Source organism: Corvus hawaiiensis, chromosome 6 (genome assembly GCF_020740725.1).
Source record: "Corvus hawaiiensis isolate bCorHaw1 chromosome 6, bCorHaw1.pri.cur, whole genome shotgun sequence".
Classification (NCBI taxonomy): domain Eukaryota; kingdom Metazoa; phylum Chordata; class Aves; order Passeriformes; family Corvidae; genus Corvus; species Corvus hawaiiensis.
Genome location: NC_063218.1, coordinates 3856452 through 3882589, shown reverse-complemented (window position 1 = coordinate 3882589; position 26138 = coordinate 3856452). Strand labels below are relative to the sequence as shown.

General features: G+C 43.8%; 1 protein-coding gene across 3 annotated transcripts in view; it reads right to left on the bottom strand.

Moving 5' to 3' along the window:
* Nucleotides 1–25820, bottom strand: part of PELI2 (pellino E3 ubiquitin protein ligase family member 2) — a 64542-nt gene extending 38722 nt beyond the window's left edge. For all 3 annotated transcript variants that reach the window (XM_048307269.1, XM_048307270.1, XM_048307271.1), the window contains exons 1-2: nucleotides 25650–25820; nucleotides 769–898 (exon numbers count right to left, since the gene is read on the bottom strand). In XM_048307269.1, coding sequence (XP_048163226.1) covers nucleotides 769–898; nucleotides 25650–25726 — 207 coding nt within the window. In that variant the 5' untranslated portion in view covers nucleotides 25727–25820. The remainder of the gene's footprint in view (nucleotides 1–768; nucleotides 899–25649) is intronic.
* Between the last annotated feature and the right edge of the window lie 318 nt (nucleotides 25821–26138).

Genomic DNA, 26138 nt, shown 5'->3' with positions numbered 1-26138 from the left:
CTTCTCTTGGTCCAAGACAGACAACACTTTTCTGAGAATGGTGTAGGTTCTCTCCTTCTCTCTCCCAAGAGGTATTTCAGTGAGGTACATCTCAAACAAACCATCCTCCTGTGTGAGTGCCACCACAGAACTTCCCCTCCAGTTTGGCCCAGACTCTACCCACTTCTTGCTTCTAAGAAAAACGGGTTGAGAAGAAAGATAGCAAGACCTTTTGCAGCCTGAAATATATTCCACCACCAGAATTCTGACCTGGACAGTTCTATGCACTAATATGTTGCTAGGTTAATATATTTACTTGGCTGCTTTTCCTCCTTCACCCACACTAAACTTCAGGTAAAAATTTGTGTAGTAACATTATTAGCAACAAAAGTGAAAGGCCCAAAGAGATCAGAACATTTTTTATAGCATGTCAGTTACCTTCTGAAGAGGAAAGAAATATCACTCCAGTGAGAAAGAACAAAAATACTTTTTGTGTTTTTATCCCCTGACTACTCTATGGCTCATATAGAACAGTCAGCACTGACAGTCAGCTTTCTGAACAGGGGCAGGAAGGTCAGATTATCTCATACCTGAGCTTACAGACCATTTTAAACAGGTAACTGGATTAAAGCTATATACCCCAGAAAGAAAATCCACTGCAGCCTCTTCATTAAACAAATGTATCCTACTAGCACAGAATAAACTGGCAGCAAGGTAAATCAGCAGTAGTACCCGAGTTCTTCTCCACTCAGGATCACCAAAAACCAGGATTTGCCCAGTGTCACATACCTTCGATGCTTGAGGAGTAGAGATGACGTGAACAGTGCTGGGCTTAACTCCATTTGCCTTAGGTCGCTTATAAAGGGCAAATCTGCTTTTCCTGCGCCCCCTGTCACCATTAGGGAGGGATCCATTATATCTGGAAATAAAGGAAAAAAGTTGAGCATAAACCACCACCAGTTTGGAATGCAGGAGAGGAGAGAGCGGTAATTTGGCCACAATGTTCTGGTATCATCAAACGCACGGGGCAAAACAAAAAAAAGTAACAACCAGGCTAAGCTTGCTTCCTGAATTATGAGCACTCAAACATTCTTTACCTACCAATGGTTGAAATTTTATTCTCATTAAGAAGATAATTAACTACAAATTAAATACTTGGTTTTTCAAGCACAGAAACACCTCCTCATCTCTAGAATCAAAGGAATTTGGAAGAACAAACTCTGCATCTTCACTTTAATTTCAGAACATGAGGAGGTTTCAAATGTTTTTACCCTACCACCCCTCTCCCCACATCTCGTGTAGGAGTGGAGGAAGAACAGGGGCAACTTGGAAGACCAAAGTAACTTAGGGGCAAGTAAAACTATGTGAAAAGGAATATTACTCACATAGAATGCTTTTATAGTTGTGTTCCCCCCCTCTTTTTTTTAAAAAAAAACTTTAATCCTAAAGGCTTTATCTATTATTAAAGAAAGAGGATGCAAGTGTTTTTAATTTATGTGACTATCTGAAGCCTCACTAATGACTTTCTTTATCAGGTGTAACACAGGAGCCCTTGACAGTTCTTTCATCTCTCCCTGAGGACACAGACCCTATGGATTAATTATTCAGAGAAGTCTGAAGCCTCAAGGGGACAGAGCTCCTTCCCCAGGGAAGGGATCAACTGGAATTTTCTTTGCACTGCACAAGCACAGAATACACCACCACCTCACCCCCAAGATTTAGGTCAGGTAGAGGCTTTTCACCATCATTCCTGCCAACTCTCAGCTGGTCTAGGAGGAGCTTTCAGGGCTTTACTGCCTCTTCCATTCCTGATCCTGAGATTTCAGACTTTTGCCCAAGAAACTACAGATGTTATTCCACTGATAAATCACTTCTGTCTTACTGGTGAGGTCTGTTCTATACTGATCTCATGTATCTCTCTCCTACAGTCTTTATGATTAAAGGCTAACGTTGCAGGCAGAAAAAGAATATGAAAAAGAAAAGCAGCAATGCAACAACCCAGAATATTTTTTTTCTTATCATTACATCCTGTATATGTAACTATTCGAATAACAAGAGAATGCACTTTGAGAGCCTCCCACCCTTCTGCAAACCAGCAGGAAATGGGCAATGGATGAAAGCAAGAGACCTCATTGCTGGGGCTCTGGAGAAGGCTCACTCCTCACTCCAGGCAAGGATCACCAGCTGTCCCATGGGGAAACAGCTCACAGTGCACAGCCACCACGTCTAAACAGCAGGAATCCCAAATGCAGGACTGCTGAACGCCTGAGCACAAGCAAGAACAGATTTAAGATCAAAATAATCTCAAATCTCAGTACTGTAGAACATAAAACTCAGACATTTAAAAATGCACATTCAATACATGATGCTGAAGCCACATAGAAAGTTGAGAGACTTTCAGCTGAACTTGTCCTCTCACTCCCATTTTCACAGGGAAGACTACTGTGTCTTTCTGGAATATTAAAAGAGATTCCCTAACACAGCACAAAACCAACAGGAGTAAATCACTACTATTTCATGCCAGGCCTACTTGCACCTTGGAAATTTGTTATTAATGCTATTCCAGAGAAGTGCAGCACAGTGGATCCTCATCACAAGAGACCAATCCCTAGAAAAATACATCAATATGTTCCACAGGCAGCTTAAATACCAGCACTTAAAACAGGAGTTATTTGATTCTCCACTTGAATCTCCCCAGATATATGCACATGCTTTCTTTCAAAGACACTATTATCAGGAATATGCCAGCAAGTTTTAACTTGTTGAAGACAACATTCTTCCTACAAGTATTTTTATCTGGAAACCTAAAAAAGTAACAATTCCCTCAGAAATAATGTATAATGACTATATATTACCATTGCTAGCTTTATAACCTCTAACTATCAATTTTTCTTATACTTGTGTAACTGCTAAACAGTACTGAACTAAAGTAGTTCCACTGGAAGTTAAAACCAGGCAAGTGGTGTTTTATTGGTTTGGGGTTTTTTCCTCATTTTCAGAAAACAATTTTAACTGGGGAAGGCCGCTCTAACTCATTTCTGTGGGATTTAATTACTTTTAAAAGAGAGAAATAAAGAAGCTCAAGGTTAAAAGACCTCTTGGAAACTTCAAATAGGAAGGAAATACAAGCAAAGTGAAAGCTGAACTCATTTATCCTGATTAGCACTGACAAATTTTCATGAAGGTTTTCCTTGTGCCCATTTCTACATTTCCTTTCCACAAAGGGCAAGAGGAATTGAGTGGTAGTTGTATTATTTGTTATGCTTTAATTATAGACCTGCAAGTTTGATTTTGATTCGACAGCGGTAGAAAGAGCTGGGACAATTCCTAGGGATACACACGTTTTAGAAGGGGGGAAAAAAAAAAAAAAAAGAGTGTGAGAAGTTGCCTCTCTCCACAGCCAGCAGATGCCTTCATTTTTCCTGCACCAGGCCTCTCAACTTGTTCCCCACAAACCAACCCTCCCCATGGCACTGTGGCCACACCTTTCCTTCCCACCCCCGAACAAGCTCCATCCCCAGTGACCCAGCAGTAATGCCCTGGGATGCTGCCAGCCCTGGCAGGATTGCTCCCTCCCACCCTCTCTGCCCTGCTCCTGAGGCAGCAGCCCCCACAGCCTTGGCCCATCCCTGCCTTTCTGACAGGAGCTGTCCCACAGGACACAGCAGGATTCAGCACCCAGGAGGAGGAATAGCTGCCCACACCTTGCTGAGCCAGCTTTTCTAAGCACAGGCACAAAGAACTACAACAAAACCTGCCCTCTCTTCTCCAGTGCTCTCAGCTCTTCCACTGAGCAGTGCCTGGGTGAGCAAAAAGTGCCTCCCTCTGAGCAGCAACAGGATGGAATCACAGATGGAGAAGGGACAAGGACTGAGGCCACAAATTCCCCATCACAAAACACTGGGAGACTCCAAGCTTCCCCACAACCAACAGAAGCCTCCTCTCACAAAGCTCCTCCACAAGCAGGAGTCATTTCCCTTCTCCTTGCACTCTTCCAATGGCTCCACGATCAGCTTAGGGACCAGCACATTAGCACACAACTTTTTGCTTCACAAGAAGGCCAATACTACCAAAAGAACTTGCATCTGAAATTCTCCTTCATCGCACCAAAAAGCCTGGAACAAATGTTGTTCTCAACTAATAAAACAAACAAGGAAAAAAAATCAAATTTCACAGGGACAGAACAATCATCTCTGAGAGCATCCTGCCCACATGCAGATCAATGGGGACTTCCAAAGTTCTCCAGATGTTCATCAGACCAATATACGTGGAAGGAGTGGTCCTGTACTTCTGCCAAACACTTCTCAGTGACAGCAGTACTGGGACAAGCTGCATTATGAAACCTCGTGGGATAATTATCTCAGCTGATAGCACTATTCCTTGCAAATAAGGGAGTGGTGCTGGCATGGGCTATGGGCACCATAATTATCAAAGCCAGTTTCCTACAGATTTACATCAAACACTTGAAGAGTTTGGTATACAATGAGCTGCAAACTCCAATTAAGCTTTTCCCATGGCTGGGATATGTAATGAAAGCCTCTCCTCCGCCTGGATTCGGGGCTGTCTGGAGAGCAAGACCACACATGCTCGCTCCCACAGTCCACTGTGGCAAGTTCCTACTTTCTACAAGTCTTGTACTACTTGTACTACTACAAGTACTTGTCTACTTCAGAGATCAGCAACAAGCTTTGAACTGTGTGTCAGAGAGCTTGTTACACAAGCTTTTTTGGTTTATGTTTACTTTGGTTTTGTTTTTTAAAAAAATCCAGGCTAGACAGTGGCGAAGAGTAAATGACAGCTCTGTTACTTGGCACGAGAGCTTTAAACCTTGACCTGCACCTTGGAAAGTTTGATGTCAACTCAAGGAAGTCATCCTTAAAATTAAGGTATATGCTAGCTGACATTGAAAGTGCTGCATGTAGCTGATTTTTTTTTGACAATGCTATCAAAATACAAGTCATCATAAAACTTAAATACTTCTCCATACCTATGCAAAATACCTCCCAAAAGACTAAAACTGAACAACTCCTGATTCTCACCAGTAATATTTCCCCCAGATAAAAAGGAGTAATTTTACTTTGCTTTCCTTGTCTATAACTAACAGATCTGTGGCACACCTCATCATTTTTGGATGAAAACCATCCCAAATGACAGACTTGGCTATAAACAGATGAGATGCTGCAGTTGTTTCCATAGCTCTAGTGAGTCAAACAGCACATCTTTGCTCACTAAACAATAAAGCTGCAGAAGTGAAGTCAGACTTGAGTAAATCTTCCCTTGTAAGTACATTCTGATCCCATATTTGGTAGAATCCTGTAGTACATTCTCCACACATACCAAAATTCAGTTTGTGCTTACATTGTATTTTTACCATCCCTGAACCAGTGTGGTCCCACACTGGTGCCAAAAGCAGCACTCTCACCTTTCATTTCTTAATTCGTTCCCACTACTTCTCTCCTTGGTTCATACGAAGGAGAAACAAAACTAGATTTATGCTTTAAATTCAGTTTTAAAACCACATTCCTCACTCTCCAGCCCATTGCAAAACCACAGAAGCACTTTTATCAGCAACATGGAAAACAGCAGAGAGAGCAGGAGAGATTCCCTTGGAAGCACTGCGAGTCTACAGCTATCATGACATCCATGACATATGAAGGCTAAAGATACATTATTCACCTTTGCAATACCCAGTCCCAGAGTTTTTCATGGCTCCACACTCAAGTCCTGACTAACTGGAAAACCCTCTGCTGCTGAAGCATCCAACACTCCCTCCCTTGAACACACATTAAAAGGGAAGAAGCCACATGTTTGTTTATAGCTTATAGCAAAACACAAACAGAAAGCTTCAACATATGCAAAGTTGACAACAAAATAAGCATATTTGTGTCTCCTTTTATATAATATCACTGCCAGTACTTCATAGTCTTTACACCCTCTCCCCTTGTAACAACCTCAACAATTCATTTTGTATCTAGCAGTATTTCAGCAAAAAAATGGCTAAGGATTTCCTTTTGGAAAAAAGGAAAGAATTCTTTCAAATACATTCTTCTGCATCAGAGCTTCAGAAAATAAGCAGTTGCTGTCTGCCAGTTATCTGTGAATTTCAGTGAAACAGAACAGTGAAGTTATTCTCAAACTTAATCTCATGGGGAAGAGTTGCCAAATAGCAAAAGCGAAGCTAAGGAGAACTTCTGTACCAACAGGATACTCCTGGTTCATTTCCTCCTTTGAACTGTGTTCTCTGGTGCTGTATCAGCGTCACAGATATTAACTCAATATGAATTTAGGTCTCAGCTTGTCTCCAGCTGATTGCATGCATCAATGTCTGTCTCAGAAGCAGCCTCCACCTCCAGAGGTGCCACTGCTAATCCCGTTCCTGTTGGGAGTTCTGGCAGTGAGCACATGGCTGCTCCTTGAACAGTGCAGCGCTGCACAGACCACTACAACAGATTGCAACAAACACCTTTAACGCTGGACTTTCTTGGAGGCTGGAAGGAGGATGCTGTTTTATCCTTGTTGCCCTCATCCCCTGGCACTCAACAAGCCTTGAGTGACCAGAAGGTTCCCTTATGTCTTCCCAGGGTGCCCTTTCCCCACTGCATCACATTATCTCTGGAAAAATGTACAGCTGCTTCCTGGCCACAGAATGACAGAAAACAGAGCTGGCAGAGTCACCTGCTCCATCCCCAACTCAAAGGCTTGATCCAGCCAATCCATGACATCTCTGTTTCAGTTAGTCGGGAAGATCTGGGCCTCCCCACTGTGTTTCAACATCTTTAGTTAAAACTTTCCCCATGCACACAGCAAGGGAGACCCAGGTCAAGCAAGTCTCCTGCACTTCCTGCCAAATCCACCAAAGAGCTTCAACAATCTATTCTCTCTTCTTCTCACAGCAGGCTCACGTGCTAGAAGATGAATTCCCATCAGATTTTTCTTCCTTTCTGAAGGAAAACGTTTTAAGTAGTTACAACAGCAAAACTAAAGCAGTATTAAGTAGAAAGACTGCAGCAATAAGCAACTCATGGATAACCAAAGGACTTCCATCCTTGGATTACCAAAAGCCACTGATCCAAGACCTTTGGTTTATGCAACCTGGGATGCAGTCCTGAATGAAAGACACAGTCCCACCTCAGACTGCTGGCTAAGACATCTCCATAGGCATAAATGCTTCCTAATCACTACCAGTTGTACAGCTTAATAAAGCCAGTCTTCCTGCAGAGCAAGAAAATCCAAACCAACAAGTTCCAAAGTCCCAAATAATCTCATCTCTTTACCCAATTAAAAGCAATGTTTTTGCATCTGTGAACTTGATTATCCCTGAGAAAGGTATGTTGGAGCTATTAATTGTGGCTATAATCAGTTTGGGGTTGGTTTGGTTTTTCTTTTCTGCTTCTGAGACAAGTGTTTGTTCTTACAACTTGAATTTGTGAAGTCATTTTACTATCATAGAACACTTCAGGAAGCATTCCCTTCTCCAGCACTTTCGGAACACTCATTGGCATGGTGATTAGTCCTGTGTGTGTTCATCACAAGCCTTCTCTTCCCCAGCACCAAATTTTAGTACTCCTTGCTTTGTTTACTGCTCCCTGTACTGTCCTCGAGCCTTCTCAGAGGCTGCAGTGATTCAGTGAAATGCAGCCTGGCCTGATCTGTGCCATGACCCCAGATTTTTCAGAGAAAAGGCTGACTTGCATCACTGGCTCATGATTAGGAGTTATTTTTAATTACTTTTTTAGCTACCTTTCAAAAGTTGCTCCTACCATCAGGAACCCAGCAGTGAGCTGGCCCCAAAGCCTCATGCTATATGCACAGAGCTTTTATGTTCCAGCCAGCCCCTCTCTGATCAGAATCACAAGTATGGATTAGCTGAGCACACAGTAAAAGGTTATGTACACCATGAAAAAAACAACAAACAAAGCTTTCAGAGGCACCTACAGCAGATCAGATAAGCTAGAACCTACTTTCCTCCTTCACAGGGTATACAAATTAAATATAACCTTATCTACTGGAAACACCACAAGAAGTCACATGTGCAGTAGCTGAGGTTCTCCAGGGTGACCTTAATTATTCCCTGGTGTTCTGAAACAGAACTGGTCACTCTTCTGGTTTGGGGGAAAAAGCTATTCCTGGATGTTGTGGCCTCCTCCTGCTCCCCCCACCTCCACCCACCAAGCAATGAATGAATCTGGTACCCTACAGATAAGGTTAATTCATTTTTTAATTACTCCACTCCACACATTTTCCTCCACCACCAGCAGGACTACCCTGCTATTATAACAGCTGTAACAGAAGAGTAATAAGAAAATCAAGTTTGTTTCAGGGAGAATATTTATAGAAACTACAGCTGACTAATCCTCATGCATGTCTGGCTTACCTAACACAGGCACTTCAAGAAACATGCACCTGATCTGTATTAACTGCACCCTACACAAAAAGTTAAAGGATGCTCTTGGCTTGCAAATACCAAATGGGTTGTGTAAGAGCTGCTTTTAATCAGCTTTATTTACACCACACATCCAACTACCTCCAAAATTCCCAAAACTCCTTGCTATTTTGATGCTCTTCTCCTCACTGAGGGGCAGAGGAAGAAATTCTGGAGTAAGAAAATACAGAAGCAGCAGAAGCAACCAGTCCCCAAGCGAGGGGCACAGGAGTCAGGGATCCATTACTGCAGCTACTTGTCACAGAAGACCAGGGAGATTCCAGTCAGGAATACAAAAGAGCTGGTGTTTCTTCTAGGCTGGGAGGAACTTTCTGCAGAAACTTCTTATTACCCTCCTTGATTTTTCTTAGCAAGTAGCTTGTTACTTGTCCCAAATAATTTTTCTGGAAAATAATTTGTTAGTTTTGTTTTTGTGAAACCAAAGACATCTGAATAAGTAACACAAGAGTTTGATTAAAAGCTGATACTCTGGAAGAACCCAAGGAACATGCTGATGCAGCCTACTAGAGCATCAGGATAAGCTTCAATTAAAGCAGTCAGATAATGTGACAGTTCCAAACAACTTAATAGCTAAAAACTCTCTAGGCAGGGATGACCTGAGTCTGACAACATAAAACACAAAAGTCATCCATAACCATGATATTGGCAGGGAAAAAGAAAAGTAGCAACTTTAACAGAAAAAAACCACCACATTTAAGATATTATTATATCAATTCCAACAGAAGTAATATGCTAGCAGAGAATTAGAATGCAAGAGGTTCTCCTTTTAGAAACCAGAGGGTATGGGGCAAGGAAACCTCTTCTTTCACATAATGATTTCCTTAACAATCCTTATTTCCAACATTTTACTGCTCCCCCCAGCATTCATTTAACAAGGAGGCAATTTTATTCAGTGCTTTAAGCCCATCTCCAAAGCTGTCAGCTAAAACCATTCGCCGCTGCATAAAACCAGCAATGCTAGTGCACAGCAAAATACAGGGTATAAACTAATCAGGTTCATTTCAAAGGATGCTTTTTATTTCAGCTAAAAGAGCACAAGAGGTGGGCAAAGCACCATGTTTAGAGAATCCTCTTTCCAACCCTAAACCTCTCATAGCATGGAGGAAATGCTACTCATCTGAGAAGGATCTATAATCTAGCCAAACACCACTGGAATTGTTTGATATGCCATTTGGTTAAATATTCACAAATACAGCAGAAAGCAAGATCTGGCTTTCACTGCATTCAAAACAAGTCAGAAAAACACAAAATCCCTTTCAACGCAAAGCACTACGCACAGCTGGGTTTCGGTGCACAGGAAGAAAGAAGGGCAGGAGGAAGACTGCTGATCCACACCACCAGAGGAACCACACAGCTTTGTTTAGAAACTATTTACAATCGGCTCTTAAACATCAGATCAAGGCTGCAAGTTTCAAAATAGACACAAATGAGACATCATAGCATGCAAGGGGACGAGAGACCTCAAAACCCACCTGCCCTGACATTCTGGACACTCTCCCAACCTCTTTGTGCTTCACACATGCTCAAAGGGGCAAAACCAATCTGTTCAAATTTTAGCCTGCGAATGAACAGTAATAACACCACATTACAGCTGAAAACTTCACTACATTAAACATTACGGAGAAACTACATTTCACTCAAAGGACCATTTGGGCCATTGAAAATAAAAGCACAGTCCCAACAAGTCATTTCCTAAGAAATCAAGTGCTTTCCCTAAAACCCTATCAAGGACTATTTGATAGTTCACATTTTCATAAGAAAATGTGATAGCTTTCTTATAACTTCAGTTCACCTCCAAATACAAGCAGTTGCAAGGTCATTTTTGTGCTTCCACAGACAGTGGAAGAAGTTCCAGGATGTCTGTTACAGCTTTTTCAACACTCATGCATGACAAGAATCTTCTTAGGTTGGTTTCAGTACCATTTAGCACAGAGGAAGAGATAAAATTTGCATCCATTTTGTGAATATAGGTGATCTCACCAGCAGTGCACTGAATAGAAAGTGAGGCACTCAACTACTGCATCCTGAGCTGCAACATCCAAGTCAAATTCTATCAATTTTAACATTCCTTTTAGCTTCCCAGGGAAAAAGACACCTTACAAATGCACAGCTCCCAGTTCAATCCCAACTGCTGAACAGAATCCCAAATATTTGCCTCAGAAACAGAAAATAAAGAATTGGGTCTCCTCCTTTGTAGCACTCGCAAGCATTGCTGCCTCTCTGAACACAGCAGCTTCCTTAATATCACTGATTCTGCATTATATCAACTGCTCCATGGCACAAGCTGTCAAAGGGAAGATCATCTACTGCACTGCCTACTCCCAGCACATTTAGAGTAGGTAAGTAAAGAGAAAAAGCAAAGAGTTACCTTTCTGTCTGTTCTTGGTTAGCAAGTGTGTTATGTGCCCTAAAATCCACACAGGATAAATTATTCCTCATACCCAGTTTGAAAGAAATACCTGAAACCTACTGGATCTGTGTGTGGACCATAAGTACAGAGGCATCACAGCACTGCTGAAGCTGTGGGGGTTTTTTAAAAGTCTTAATAAACCAGAAATTAATAGTGCAGCAATGCAGAGAACTAGACTTCAATATATCTTCTTCAGACTTAAAACACACTGACAGCTTACTAATTCACAGCAACCTTGGGTGTTTGCTTTTATCATAATCTATAACAAAGTTAATCAGACATCTCCAGCCAGGAAAAGATTTCTGCAAAGCCATTAAGCGTTTACTGTTGATCAGCAAAATGAATTCTGATCTATGTACCTTCATGACAGTAAAGTCTTTCAGCTTCACACTTTCACCTACAGAACGCTGAGATTTTGCTTCCCTTAAGAGGGCTTCCCAAAATGTTACATAAAATAAACATTGGCTTTTCACAGGCCTCAGAAAACATCACTTACTAAGAATGAATCAAAGCAACAGAAGTGATGAATTCCTAATGTTTTTCCACTTCCAAAAGTGGAAAATCTTGCTCAGAGATTCTGATTTCCAGAAGAATCTCACTACAGAGCTTCGTGTAGCAGTGCCTGAACAAGAGATCTTGCACTGCCATGGTCTGCAGATGGGAAGGCATCTCCTCACTGAAGCATCAAGAGTTTTATGCAAGACAACCACACAAGACAGTGTTTATACACGGATGCAAGCTCTGAAACTCTGAAGCCACACTGAAGGCTCTACAGCAGATAAGTTTCCCAGAGAGAAATCTTCACTTAGCTCATCCGCAGGGCTGTTCCAGCCCATCTACTTCTGGTTATACTTGGCAAGCTGAAGTTTCATTCCAACAGATATTAAGTAATGTGCACAAGTAGCACAATGGTTTGTAGAACAGAAAACAAGTTTAAAACCACAGATAGCTCTCCCTCAAATTTTTTCCTTTGGAAATCCAGCTCTTTTTCTTTGCCAACACCCACAAAGATAGACAGCATACTATTACTATTTTTCTTCGCCAACCTTCAAGAAAACAAGCCATCCCATATGTTTCACTCCATTTCTCTAGATTCCTTTGATTTTAAAGGCAAGGATGCCCTATGGGGCAAACCAGACCAAGAAAACAGAGGATCTGTTTAAAGCAAAGTTTCCCCAAGTACAGGCCATAATATCAAACAGCATTACGGGACTTAAAAGTAGCTTTTGCAAGCCAAATGGAAATTCAGCTGTGGAAATAAAGCTCATGAGCCCAAGACTGAAATTGGAAGTGCATTGCCCAGCAAAGCATGACTGCAGGAGCTAGTTCAGAGACACAGAAATCAAGTAATTGATTACAGCTGCCTGGCTCGAGATATTTCCCTGTTGCCCTCAAGTTTCTATACCTGACATCACTCTCCATAAGGGCACCTTGGCCATGCCGCACTGTTTTCAGCTGAAGAGGGCAGTGGTAAAATGCTAAAGAGCTTTGCATCCACTGCAGTGCATGAGGAGATATATATATATATATAAGGATATATACAAGACTCAGATTTTATCTGTACTACCTCATTTTTATGTGGGTTTTGCAGATACCCAAATTATTTCCCGTCCTCCCCTGCCCAGCTTAAGGTGCTGCACATGCATTTCAGAATATAAACCACACATTCCCTTGCTACTCTGGCAATACTTTGGCATTATACCAATACAGGAACATCTCTATGGGTCTCACACAACTATCTTCCTTTCCTCCTACAGCCCTGTCAAAAGCAGAGGAAAGAGCATTTGTAGAAATCTCTCAGGCTGTACCACTGAGGTACAGAGGGGGAGCAGAAGATAAGAATGACATCCAGAAATACTCACACCCCATCAGTCTCTTTCAGTATCTTTGTAAAACTCAGAAGCAAATCTCCTGGAACTGCCCCTTATAAAGGAACAAGCCTGGAATCTACTGGAGAAGCATTCATGTCTGAACAAATCCCAAATTTTTCCCTTCAGAGTTTTGCCCAAGGACAAAAAAACTCCACTAGGCTATTTTACAACCACTAGGAAAAGGAGACTTTCCACATCCAGAAAATTTACATGTTTGAGTAACACAATACTATTCTTAGCTCTGAACTGAGCTCATACACAAGGCAAAATACGAGGCTGCTAAACTACATGGGACCTTGTTTACAATTCTCAAAACAGTTTCAGGTTGTGTTCAAAATTACTCCAAAAAGCTGGTTTTCCAAGAAAAGATGACATTCAGAGTTATTCTCATCTACATCTACCCCTGAGTTACCTGGGGTAGCAGAACATTCATGTCCATTCTCACTCAAACTCAACATCCCAACACTGTTATTACTACTGCAGGCAGCAGACGTGAAGCAATAGTACTGACAAGGAGAACAATGAAAAAACAAGGAGTTTCATAAGCCAGGGAACCAGCAAAGCATGATTTCCTCTGGGTACATGTCTTGCAGTTGGATTCCTCCTTTGTCTACTGAGGTGACAGCTCCAACTGGAGCTTTTCCTCAGAGGTGAGAATCAGTCACATGGATTCCCTGATGTCTAACAAGGAGGGGGGTGGGAATCTCATTCATCTTACAGCCTCTCCTCACCAAAGCTCAAATAGCATCGGGAGGCTGTGGAATAAAATCAGTTCAGTGACATCCTTCATTTCCAGTTACAGACTACAACCTCACCTGTCACTACAGCTCTCAGTAAATCACAGTGTATTCACCAGAGGCAGATGGAAAATGACTGGGATAGGGAGCCAGTGGTGCCAACACAGGAGCAGTGACTGCTTCACTCCACCTGTGGTATCACCACCCCAAAACTGTTGTTAAACAGCTTATCCCACACCACAAATACCAGCAGTTCTAGAGGCTACCAGCAGTTATGACCATCAGTGTGAAACAGGCACCTGTTCAGAACTTCTCCAGATTTTAACCAGGATTCATTTATGCCAAGACAAACTGCCCATCTGAACAGTCATTATCTGGACTTTTGTTCTTCCATAACAACAAATAACAAAAAACTAAAAGGTCCTGTCAAATTCTGCTTGCTATACCACATATTTAAAATTTTGACAACAGCTGTCACACTGCATATGTCTGTACATCAAATAAACTCCATCCTTCTCCAAATACAGAATAAAGTCTAGGAACAGAAGCAGGAAGAAAATGAAATGTGTGTTACTCCTAACCAGACCAGCCTTTAGATTTAATAATGACTAAGTAAACCAAAGACTGCTCACAATCACTTATGCAAGAATCACTTAGTTCATGCACAAGTAAGAATGGTGGCAGGAGGTGGGAGAACATCCCTTTGCACTCGTGGTTACAATGAATGTGCTGTTTTTACAAGTGAATACACTTATTTTCTGGATATTAAAGAGCATCATACATTCTTATCTCTTCTAGTTTAACTCAGCTAAGTGTTTTGGTCTCTTGACTTAGGCATGACAAACTGATCTTTAATGCATTTCTCAATCTCTGTACAGCACAAAGCATCCCACTTTTACCATCTGAAATATTTGTAACTAATTTCATCGGTTCACAAAAGTGAGACAGCTGCTTTTTCTCAACTGTCATTTTTGCCCAAACCTTACAAATCAGCCCATACCCTTCTGGCTTGGGTCTGAATAGAGTCTGCAACTGGACCCCAGCCAACCCCAAATCCAGTTCCTTCCTTCCCGCCTGGACTGGCTACAGAATGCCCAGAGGTGAAAGAGCGAATCACTTTTCCCTCAGAAATCTGCTTACCCTTTAACAAAGTATCATTTTACCATTGTTCTCTCTCCACCAAGAGATTTCCAGTAGGTAAAGACATAATATAAACCAGTCTCCTCCAAAGAGCTGAAGGTGCAAACCAGCAATAAATGATCAGAGGCCAATTCTTGAGTTGAATTTAAAGTCACATTGCACATAATAAACTGCAAGGGTACACAGAGCTTGACTTACACCCTGCTAATCACTTAAACCCTGGCTTTGCTTACAGAGGGAACTGTACTTTCTGTAGTCTTCCTGCATCCTTACATGGACAGCTATTTGCTGGATTACACCAGTCTCTGCATGCTGGAAACTCCAAACTTGCAATAAAACTGGATATATGGCACTCCAGTTTTGCAGCTGGAAGTGGGATTGCACAACCAGAGATAAGGCACAGCTGAGCGAGCCATGGAACTGCAGCATTTTGTGCTCAAACATGGAAAGGAAGGCACCAAACCCAAGGCTAAAGTTAAAGCTCTTTCGCTCTGACAGCAAGCAGACTGTGAAAATACTGGGAAAAAACCAGCTTATTTATCTTTCATAGGGAAAAGAAGGAACATACCTAGAGCTTTTGGGAAAGCTCCATCAAAGTCTTCAAATGGGTGCAGGGACCCATTACCAAAAAGGGTAGAAAAGAACATTTGGGTATTAAGAAAATATTTGTGAAAATTATGGAAAAAAATTTGCTGTGCACATCCCTAAAACTAAACAAGCAGCTTGCAGTCTCTAGCCCAGCACCTTCAGCAAGGCATCTCAGCTAGAGAACAAATCTCAGCACAGTCAGGCTAAAGCACTGCAGCTTCCACGGCCACTGCCCATGGAGCCACGTTCCTGCAACCTCCCGGAATGCCAGCGCCATCCCAAGGGCAGCTGCATCACCAGTGGTGTTTTGAGGCATCTCTCATCTTTCAGACTCTTCATTCTTCCAGTGAAGCCCAGCTAAAAACAAAGTGGAGTAAAAAACCATCCAAGGCTTGTCCATTTGGCTGTTGCCAAACTTCCTTCTCCAGTTTTCGCCCTGATGGAAGAGGTTACTCAGATGCTCGTATGGCCTATAACACCTGCCTCCTCACAGATCTGCCCCAATTCCAAATCATTCCATTTGCTTAATTTGCTGGTGGTTTTTTGGCAAAAGCCACCAAGGTGGTGACAGCCCATTTAATTAAATCTTCTGGCAGAGTCAGATGAGGGAACATTTATGAAGAATTCCTCTGCCTGGACTGCAGTCCTTCCAGAGGAGGTGCAGACCTGCAGCAGGGCACTGCCACCTCTCCCATCACACACATGGCTCTGGGGCTTCTGGAATGGGTCTTCTGCCCACAGCCCAGCAGAGAAGGCCACACACCAAACTCATGAATCAAAACTCACTCCCTGATACACTGAGAAACTATTCCAGCAAATTTTAAGATTCAGAATGCAATTCAAACTAAGTATTGCACATATGTTAGCAGAAAGGTTAGGGCAAGCACAAGGTAATAAATCCTATCAAGTCTGAAAGATTCTTCTTCAACACCAAAATGATTTTGAATCCAAGTATTGAGCTGCACAGCTCTTTGCTCTCAGAGGTCAAACATGCACTAGGAGGAAGGCAAGTTGAAAGTATAGCAACATTTTGGTATATTAGTCAATGCTCCATAAAAAACACAGTCAATCTGTGAGGTGCTGAACCCTGCCACGGGATGTGCTGGGAAGCAGGAACCACGCAGTCCTTGCTATCTTTCACCAGCTCCGCATCTCCTGTGAAAGGAGGACACACACACACAACACTCCTGTTTCAAAGGCTGTGGCTTCACCAGCACTAAATCAGACACCAACAATCAAACTGAATTCATGCTGTTGCACATGAAGAAATACAGCTGTGCTTATATCAAAGTTTCAGCCCATTAACTTCTGTGTCCAGACTAAACAGTTCTTTCACTCTTCCTAAGGGCACATGCTCAAGGGTTTGCACATTTGGGCTCCAGTTTATTTGTAATAGGCAAGCAGAGGTTTAAGCTTTTAATCACTTCAATTTGTTTACTTTCATACAGTGACTAATTGTCTTCAGTCAGTCCCACTCCGTCCTCACCCATGACATTTCCATGCCTTAAGAGGATACACGTCAGAAGTTTGAAGCCTACCTGTTTGTTGAGGCATTACTAAAGCCTGCCAGTTTGAAGAATAAAATTGTTTCATGACAGCTTATGAACTTACTGGACTCTAAATTAAAGACAGCACACGTATTTCTGGGTAAAGAGTAATTTGAAAGCCCACTAAACCCATCATTACAGATCAATAAGTATTTCAAAAAGATAAAAAATGTTCCTCAGAGAGAAAGACTGACAACAATTTTTTGTCCTCAATTCCTTGAATGTAAAGAGAAAAAAAAAATTTTGCAACAACAGGGGTCAGTTAACATTACAGTACTCAAGGAGATGACCATAATGATTCCCAGCCCTCTGCTTTTAACCTACTATGTGCCAGCTGTCTCATAACTTTTCTTGCCTGTCCCTGCTCCTTTGGGGAGGCAGCACAGCAAACAGACATTTTACACAGTATTTATCTCACTGTGCAGCTGCCTGCACCTCTGGTAAATACAATTAGTTGCTACACAGCAATGTAGCTATATCACAGTTAATATAAGCAATAAATATGACAGAAGAACATGAGGTCTTTATTGACAGACACTTGACGAGGGCACGTGTGGCCTTTGTACCAATTCCCTAGAACAGGAAGCTTTCTGCTACCCAGATTAGGTACAGCTCACATCTACTTCATCCTCCTTGAAACACGTGAGTTCTAGCTACAGTGAGGTCAGTGTGCAACATTAAAAAGTATACTGTTAAATGACCTGAAGTAAATCACTTCCAGAAGCACAAAACAGAACTTGCTTGCTTTCCCTCCCTTCAGGAGAAACAAACTGCTATTGAAAGCAGGATGTCTAGTAGGTCCTTCAGCTATCAGCACCTTCATATCATTCCTCATCAAACAGAGTTCATCTCCAAACCACTTTGCTTTTAATACAACAAACACTTCAGCTTTGTAGACATCATCTGTATCCATTTTCACAACTGCTGTTTATAATGTGTTCCCTACAGATGACATTTCTGTTGTGAAACAGAGGAAAGCTTTTAGCTGAATTACTCTTTCTTCTCCGTGAGCCAATAACTGCTGTACTACCCAGCTGCGTGTGTGCTTCCCAGCGATCTCACACGAGGACTTCCAAGGCTGGAATATGAAGAACTGAGCGAAACTTCATTGCAAAACAGCTGACAGTTGCTATTTTTAGGAACAGAGGTGATACTAATCAGTACAAGTAATGGTAGAAGCATTGTCTAGATGAAGACAATGCAAGTCCAGTGTCACCTTGTTCACACACCACTCATAATCCCATCACACTAAAATGCTGCGTCCTCCTGCCACATGGCCCCTCAGTGACAAGTCTTCCAAGACCAAATAGTTTAAACTGCTGAAGCTTCACTGTACAAGGATTTCCTACAAGGACTGTCTTCCTGGATCCTAAGATCTTTTAACTCACGCCAACAAGTGCTGTTTGTGGAAAGGGAAGGAGAGAGATGTTTATTCCTAGGCAAACCCAAAGACAGGTTACTCTTAGTGCTGAATTCCCAGCACCACGATGCCTACTCAGACTTTAAGAAAACCCTACAGTTTGCTGCCCACCATCCTTCCCTGGTCTTTGTTTGATTTCAAATCATTATCCAGTCATCAACACTGCAGAGACCCAGCGAGAGAGTATTTGCACAGGAGGTCACATTACAAGGTCAAACAGAGGAGTCAGCACAGAAGGGGCACAGCTGGTGGTGCAGAGGGTGCTCGATGCTGCAGCACAGCCGAGGAGCTGGGACAGCGCTGCTCCTGCCCTCAGAGCTCACTAATCTCTGCTTTGGAACTCCCACTGCTCTCGACTGTACTCTTTGCTTAACACGAGCACCAAGACTATTGCAGGCTAGCGAGTAATAGGATTAAAGCAGTCTAATCCCAGATGTTACTTACAGTTCATCAGACAAGTCACGAACCGGTCCCCCAAAGTACAGGAATGTCACTGTGAACTCAAGACCCAGGGCTAACACACATAAAGCTACACCAGGAGATGCCTAAAAACAAATACGATGCAACGATAAGGGAGGCATAAAATTCTGAACTGCATCTTATCAAGAGGGAAACAAGCCTTCTAAAGGAAAAGTGAAAAATGCAAAGGTACCATTTAGTGATGTCTTTATAAAACAAACAAAATGAGCAGCTTTGCCTCAGAAGTCTCTGGAAGCAGGCACACTCCCTATGCCAGCATCCCCATTCCTGTCCCTCAAGGTTTAAACTCGTGACAAGTCACATGCAAGCTTTTCAGTGGTGACCTTGGGACAGAGCAAGAATAAACATAAGGATTTCTGTTGATAAAAGGAAAAGCATCCTCAACACAAACGAGATTTAGGGTACCAAACAGTAGAGGCAAAAAAGGATTTGACAGCACAAAGTACACTGCAAAACCAGCTAGAGATCCTGCTTCAAGCTGGGAGCTTAGACCAAATCCTCCTCTACTTCACTTGCCTTGCAGACCAGAGGACAAGTAAGTCACAACTATGACAGTGCAGAATAACCAGACACAACTGAGACAACATCACAAGAAGCACTAAACAAAGACTGCAACTAACACGCCAGAGGAGTAATCTTTGGAAGGTTTCATAGCCACACCAGTCACAACTGCTCAGGACAAACTGAGAACCAAAGGCTGTGCAGATGCTTCCAACAGGAAACATGACACTTCAGTAGGACTTTGCAAGCAGTTGTAAAACTTCTCTGCTGGCACCCTGAACTAACAAACCCTACCTAGAGCAAGGCACGGGCTCAGTGCTGTAGCATGCTCAGACACCTTCTCATTAGGGTACAGAAGGAGGTTGTTATCTTCTCAGAGTATCAAATTTCTACCTTCTATCACTACTGAGCAAGTCAGAGAGCAGCATTACTCCTGTAAGTATAAACCAGACATAATTTCAGTTTGAATTGGATAATAAAAAGTTCCTGACTTCCTAGGAAAAATCTATTCTCAAGCAACCAGGTAAGCAAAGTTGAAGAACAGCCTGCTGTTAAGGAGCATGAAATAGCTTAAGTAAGCTACTGCTTTCAGCAACAAAAAACAAACCTTAATACCCTAGAAAGTAATTTCTTGGTTTATATGCGTATTTTAAAGTAGAACTACGTGGACTGTTACAGTACTTACCCATTTATGAATGTCAGCTGAAAATGGAAAACTATTCATCCCTGATTCTGCCAGGATCGAAGAGGAGCAGCTACTTGGTTCTACACAAGAAGTGCATCAAAGTCCTACATTTCCCAGACTTGTTTCTTCAGAGTAAACTGTTTTCCATATTTTAAGAAAAAAACCCTGAGTCTTCCACTTCCACATGTGTGACCTCCTGCCTGTACACACCAAGGGGATTGGTTTAACTTCCAGAATACACTCAGTTTCCTTTTTATAACAAATATTAAACATGCAGACGTTTGATGCTGTGATTTGCTTCAATAAACATAGATTTTAGAGTCTGACGTTTCTGCTCTCTGATTTTACATCGGTACTGAGATGTTGTGAATAAAGCCTACAGCTGGATACAAATCTGCACTCTGAGAAAGTCAAAAGTACTCCAAGGAATAGGAGAGCTGCAGAAAACCAACTCAAGTATGTTTTCTTTCTTAGCTTAAATGAAGCAAAACCTTTGCTCTATCCAACCATACACAAGCTTTCAAAAGAAATCCACAGACCTTTCCTCAGATATAATCCTTTCCACTGTTTTCCTACATTGCAGTTAATGTTCTATTCAGACACAATTCTTCTGGTTTTTGATTAATCTCCTTGCAAGTTCTGAACTGACCCTGATCACACATTCTCAATATGCACATATAAAATCTGCCATAAACCCAGCACAAGACATAAAGGTCTCCAAGAAGCCACTGTCAATAACAAGGAAAAAAAAAAAATTTGTTTCTCCAGAACAGCAGCCTTCCAGCTATCACTGCTGGAGCCAACAATTGTCAGAAAATCATGACCTTGAACACATTTAACTGGTGGCTCCCATTATGTGCTACAGTCACCCCTTGAAATGAAACCTGAAGTACATTTTTAAATAAGGCTTAAAAGCAGAACTCCAGTTCTGCTAAACCTAAGCAGTTTCACCGATATATCCACACCAGTTAGTGCAGAAAATCACCAGGTCATTAAACAAAGCCTCAGTCTGGTATCAGACAGCAAATCCACCTATGTGCAAACTAAGTCCCCAGCCTAATTCCACAGCCAGGATGACTCTCCCTCCTCCTTCAGTTCATACACAGAAGCAAACAGCAGTCAAGGACAAGCAGAGATACCACACTGCATTTGTCAACACCACTGGAAACCTGCATCGGCTTCCTCCTGAACTGCACAGCAAGAGATGAACAGGAGTTATGTGAAAAGCCAGACAGGTAACTTTAAAAAATGGAAATGTGTTTATAAGCAGAAGACACCCCAAAAACTTTATTTACCCTGCAAGGAGGTAGTGGTAGTGAGAACTTTGATCAGTCAGAAAAAGCCAGTATGAAAAACAGGAACTTAAAAATGCATGTCCCTTCAGATTAACAAAAGAAAAGACTGCTTCAGATCTAAAGTTGTTTCAAGTATAAAGTGGTCCATCAATGAGAAGAGCTTCCCAAAAATTACCACAAAATATATCACTGTAAACACAGGTGAGAATTTTTGTAGAATCGCAGAATGGTTTGGGTTGGAAGAGACCTTAAAGACCATCCAGTTCCAGCCCTCTGCTACAGGCAAAGACACCTTCCACTAGACCAAGTTGCTCCAAGACCTATCCTTTTATTCTGCTTTCTCAAAAGGTTAAATTTAAGCACAACTACAGACTGTTTATTCGAGGATGTCCAACAGTCCACATTAAGCAACGCTCACATAACAATTCACAGTGGCTTCTTTCAGCACTGAAGCCTCCAAGTTAACAAATTTATTTATTTTAATAGTAGACAATGGAAAATTTACATGTAAAATGTTGACAGCAATTTCAAAGTGACTACTGTGACAACACTGAGGGCCAGCCCTTAGAGTTTTGTCTGGTTAAATTAAAAAAAAGCATTACATACTGCAAATTCCTTTAAGTCTGTAAGACAGTCTTCCTCAGATGAGGATGCACAAGGCTGCACCTCCTTGCTAATGAGTAGCAAATACCAAAGAAGTGTTTGGTTAGTATGAAATATTCCATTTACATGCACACAACTACCAGAAACCCCATCCAAAACTGCCATACAAGAAAGCATTCAATGTCAGGTACACATCTTTCACTGCTACTGAACTCAGCCACTGACTACAGCTCACGTCTCTTTGCTGTTCCTCCTTCAATTTACATCATTTGAATCAAGTGACTTTTCTGAGAGGGCACAGCTGCCCGTCCCCACCATGCAGTCCCAAGGGAGGAGAGATTTAAGGGCACCAGGCCACTGACACCTGCTTTCGGTGACAGTCACCCCCGCAGCCAGGGACCAGCTCCTGCACGCATTAAGCAGAGCCGTGCTGGCTGGAATGACACTGCATGATTCAAAGTTAGGGGACAAAGGGGCATCAGGAGGAAGGGGCCAGGACATGCAACATGCACCTCAAAATGTTAACAAGACACCAGATAAGTCAAACAAAAGCTACTGACAAACACACTAACAAACACCCTGACACTATTCAGGTACTTGGTACTGCATTCAGCATCTCCTCCTTAACTCCCTCCAGCCCCACAGTTCCAAGAAATATATAATGAGCCATTACTTTGACAGGACTTCAAACAAAGCTGCTTTCTTTTTTTCTTCGAAAAGAATTAGAATATGAATGTTTCTGCTTCACCAAGAAATCCAGAGCCTTTTGTGAACAGATGATGCTACGAGCAGATGTACACAAGCAGATTCACAATCAAGCAGATGATCTCTTCTTTACCAGCCATCTTGACCTGTCTGGCTCGATTTACATAAACTGTTTCTATTCACTACAACATTGATTATGTAAACCTCGACAAAATCTTAACCAAACACACGCTGCCACATCACTGACAGCACAGACGTAGCACAGTGCTGGGAGAAGGTTATTAGAAATGTGTTTGCTGCACCGACCGACACGAAACGCCTTGGGCTTTACTGGGGCTCACATTAAGGCGCAGACTGAGCAATCACAACTACTGCGAGACAATAAGGAACGTGTCCTGCTGGGAAAGCCACCTCCTGCCAAAAAAACGCCTTCCCCTCGACTTAAGGTCAAGGTACAGCAACCCCACTTTAATACTGCTACGGCAAAGTGAGAGTGAAAGATAAAGGGAAAGTTTTGTCATCTTAAAAACAGGAGCTCAGCAGTTTGCCAGGTATGCCAATTCCTTTGTTCATCATCCTTTTCACCACCTAATTTAAAAGTCTTACAGTTCAAGACACAAGTTATTCATCAACATCACAATCAAGGCTTTTTTTTAAAAAAACAACCCACACAGTGTCTCAAAACAGCTTTTTCTTTTTTTTTTTTTTTAAATCTAGCTGCGAGGCTGCGCTATCAATTTTAATCAGGCAGTTGTAACAGGAGCTGCAACACTACGCTTCTCCTGGTCCCCAGGTCTCAGTCTCACTACAGGGAAAGAGAGAAGGAGAGCAGATTTACATTGTCTTATTTAAATGAAACTCCAGATTACAATATTTTAATACAAAATAGGTATTAGGAGGGTTTTTTAGCATACTGAACAGCTTAAGCTGTTCCAAGAGTTCCTAGTCACAAACGTTGAGTCACCAAAAAAGACAGAGATGTTTGCATTATTTATGGCACTACAAACAACATTTAAGACATCTCTGATAGGACACGCAGTCATCAACTCCTAAAGTGGCAAATGGATCTTAAAATGCCAATCTTCGGTCTAAAAATTAAAAATACAGTTAGTGAAGTCGTGAGATTTCCTGGACTGCTTCCATCACGTCTACCTATCCCTGCATCACACTGCCAGGCACATTGTGTAAGCAGCGACAGCCAATGCCCCATTGTTTCAGCGCAGCCACAGAGACACCGTGACCAGAGGGACTCGGCTCCCGTACACAGAGTTCTTGTTCCTGGCTGCACTGCAAGGACAACAGGATCTGTTTGGCTTCTCAGTACATCTTACACCTACAAGATGCAACCTCGGTAGTTTTAGAGAACAGCTGAAACTCAAATAGGACCTAAACTCAGCCATACACATTTTATTTAGACTTTATTGGCATGTTTCAACACACACAGTGAAGATCAAGAGCCCAGCAGAACCGATAAGCCGAGATCAATGCGTCCCCATATTAAAGGCAAAGCACAGCAGACTTTGCCAGGTTAAGATCAGAGCCAAACATTTCATACTTCTGTACTTTCAACTGCTGCTAAATATAGTAAAGCAACAGAAAGGAAAATGTTTCCAGCTGTGCACAAAGAGCCTCTGCAGCACAACATCAATTTATGCACTCTAATTTAATTAAAGATTCTGCATTATACTACGACTTTATTGTCAGAGACAGTGTTGCACAGCTGAGCTCACTCTCCATTTCCACAACCGAAACAGTAAGAACGTCTCTTTATTAAATTTCGTGTGATAAGGGTGTTTCTCGTGAAACAAGGGACTTAAATTCGAGGATTTTAAGTACCAGCTACGCCACATTCATGGTAGCAGCTATGTTTTATTCCACGGTAACTGCATCTTGACCCAGTCTCGTGACAGGAAACATTTAGCATCCCTTAAGGAAAAAAGGTGCACTACTGAATACGAGTACGCAGCCTGGAACTGCTCTTTTTCAAACAGTTATTCTGCAAAGGTGAACACGGCTCTTTATGAAAGGACCGAAACAAAACAAAAATCCCTAAGAGACCGGAATAGGGCTTTCTACGACCTTGCAGCAAAAATGTACCAGATTCTGGGGGCGGCTGAGTAACGCAGCGAGGCTGTGACTGTTCTGCTTCGCGGCTGGCTCGAAACCTTTCTGTTGTGTTTAGGACTAAAAAAATTACTCCATTAACCATACGTTACCACGTATTAAACTACCAAAATTAAGCATCTCTTCTAAGGTTCGCGAGGGCTCTCAGCACGCCCGGCTTAGACGCTTCTCCCTCATCTGCTTCCGCAGCGCTCAGCAGAGCGGCCGCGAGCTTTAACAGCAGGGCAACAGCGTAATGCCAAGCGGATTACTTTAAGATCCATATCAAGCCGAGAAAATAAACATTTCCACGACGAATCTGAATATAAGTGCTTCACCCTCCTCCCCTCTCCCCCTCCTCTGCTCCTCATTCCAAAGTCATCTCCCTGCCATCTGCAAGGAGGACGCCGTCTCCCGGAGCCAGCGGCGGAGGGACGGCGGCACCGGCGGAGGGACGGGGCCCGCAGCGGGGGGGTTCGTGTGCCATAACCCCGCACCCCGCGGCCCCGCACCAAGTTTCTTCCCCAGCCCCGCCGCGACCTCGATGCCCGAGAGCGGCCGGACCCTGCTCCGTCCATCCGCCCGTCACTCCGGCACCGGGACCCGGCAAGGGCTGCACCGCGTGGGCCCCTAAGGCACCGGGACCACCCCCATCCATCCATCCATCCATCCATCCATCCATCCCTCCCCGCTCTCCTCCGGCAGCGGGACTCCGCTCCATCCCTCCCCGCTCCCCTCCGGCACCGGGACCCCGCAACGGCCGCACCGCGCGGCCCGTCACGCACCGGGACCTCCCCCCCCCTTCACTCCTCCATCCCTTCCCGCTCCGCTCAGGCACCGGGACCCCCCCCCACCCATCCCTCCCTACTCCCCTAAGATACCGGGACACCCCCATCCATCCCTCAGGCACCGGGATCACCCCCCCCCGCCTCCAGCGGCCGCGCCGCGCACTCGGCCGGCGGGAAGGCGGGAAGCGCCTCGCGCCCCGTCGCGCCCCCGTCCACCTCCGAGCGCTCCCTCGCAGCGCGGAGACGCGGCCGGCGCGGAGCCGGAGGGTGGGAGGGCGGCAGCCCCCGCCACTCCCGGCGCCCCGGGACCGCCGCGCTTCCCCCCCCTCCCCGGAGCCCCTGCCCAGCGCTCACCCCAGCACCACCAGCTCCCCGTACTTGACGGGCTCCTTGTTCAGCGCGCACAGCTCCTCCTGGCTGGGGGAAAACATGGGGCCGCCGCTGTGGTGGCTCCGGCTGCCCCCGTCCCAGCCGCTGCCGCGGCGGCGCGTCCCGAGCGGGCTCCGCTCCGCTCTGCGCCGCCGGCCACCGGCAACGGCCACTACACCGCGGGGGGGGGCGGGGGGCGGAGCCGCCGGGGGAACGGACCAACCCGCCGCGGCGGGGGGGCGGGAGGAGCGAAACGGCGCCGTCCCCCCCGGCGGGGCTGCGAGTGGCCCCGCCCTCCCCGCGCCTATTAACTGCCGGCGAACGGGGCGGGGCCTGGCGAGGGTGCGCTCCGCCCCCTTCCGCGCCCCTGCTCCCCCCGGCACAGGCAGCAGTGGTACGGCCCGGCCGTGTTATGTAAACATAGAGTAAAGCGGACCCGGCCGCTCTTAAAGGGGCCGCGCAGCGGCGGCCGCG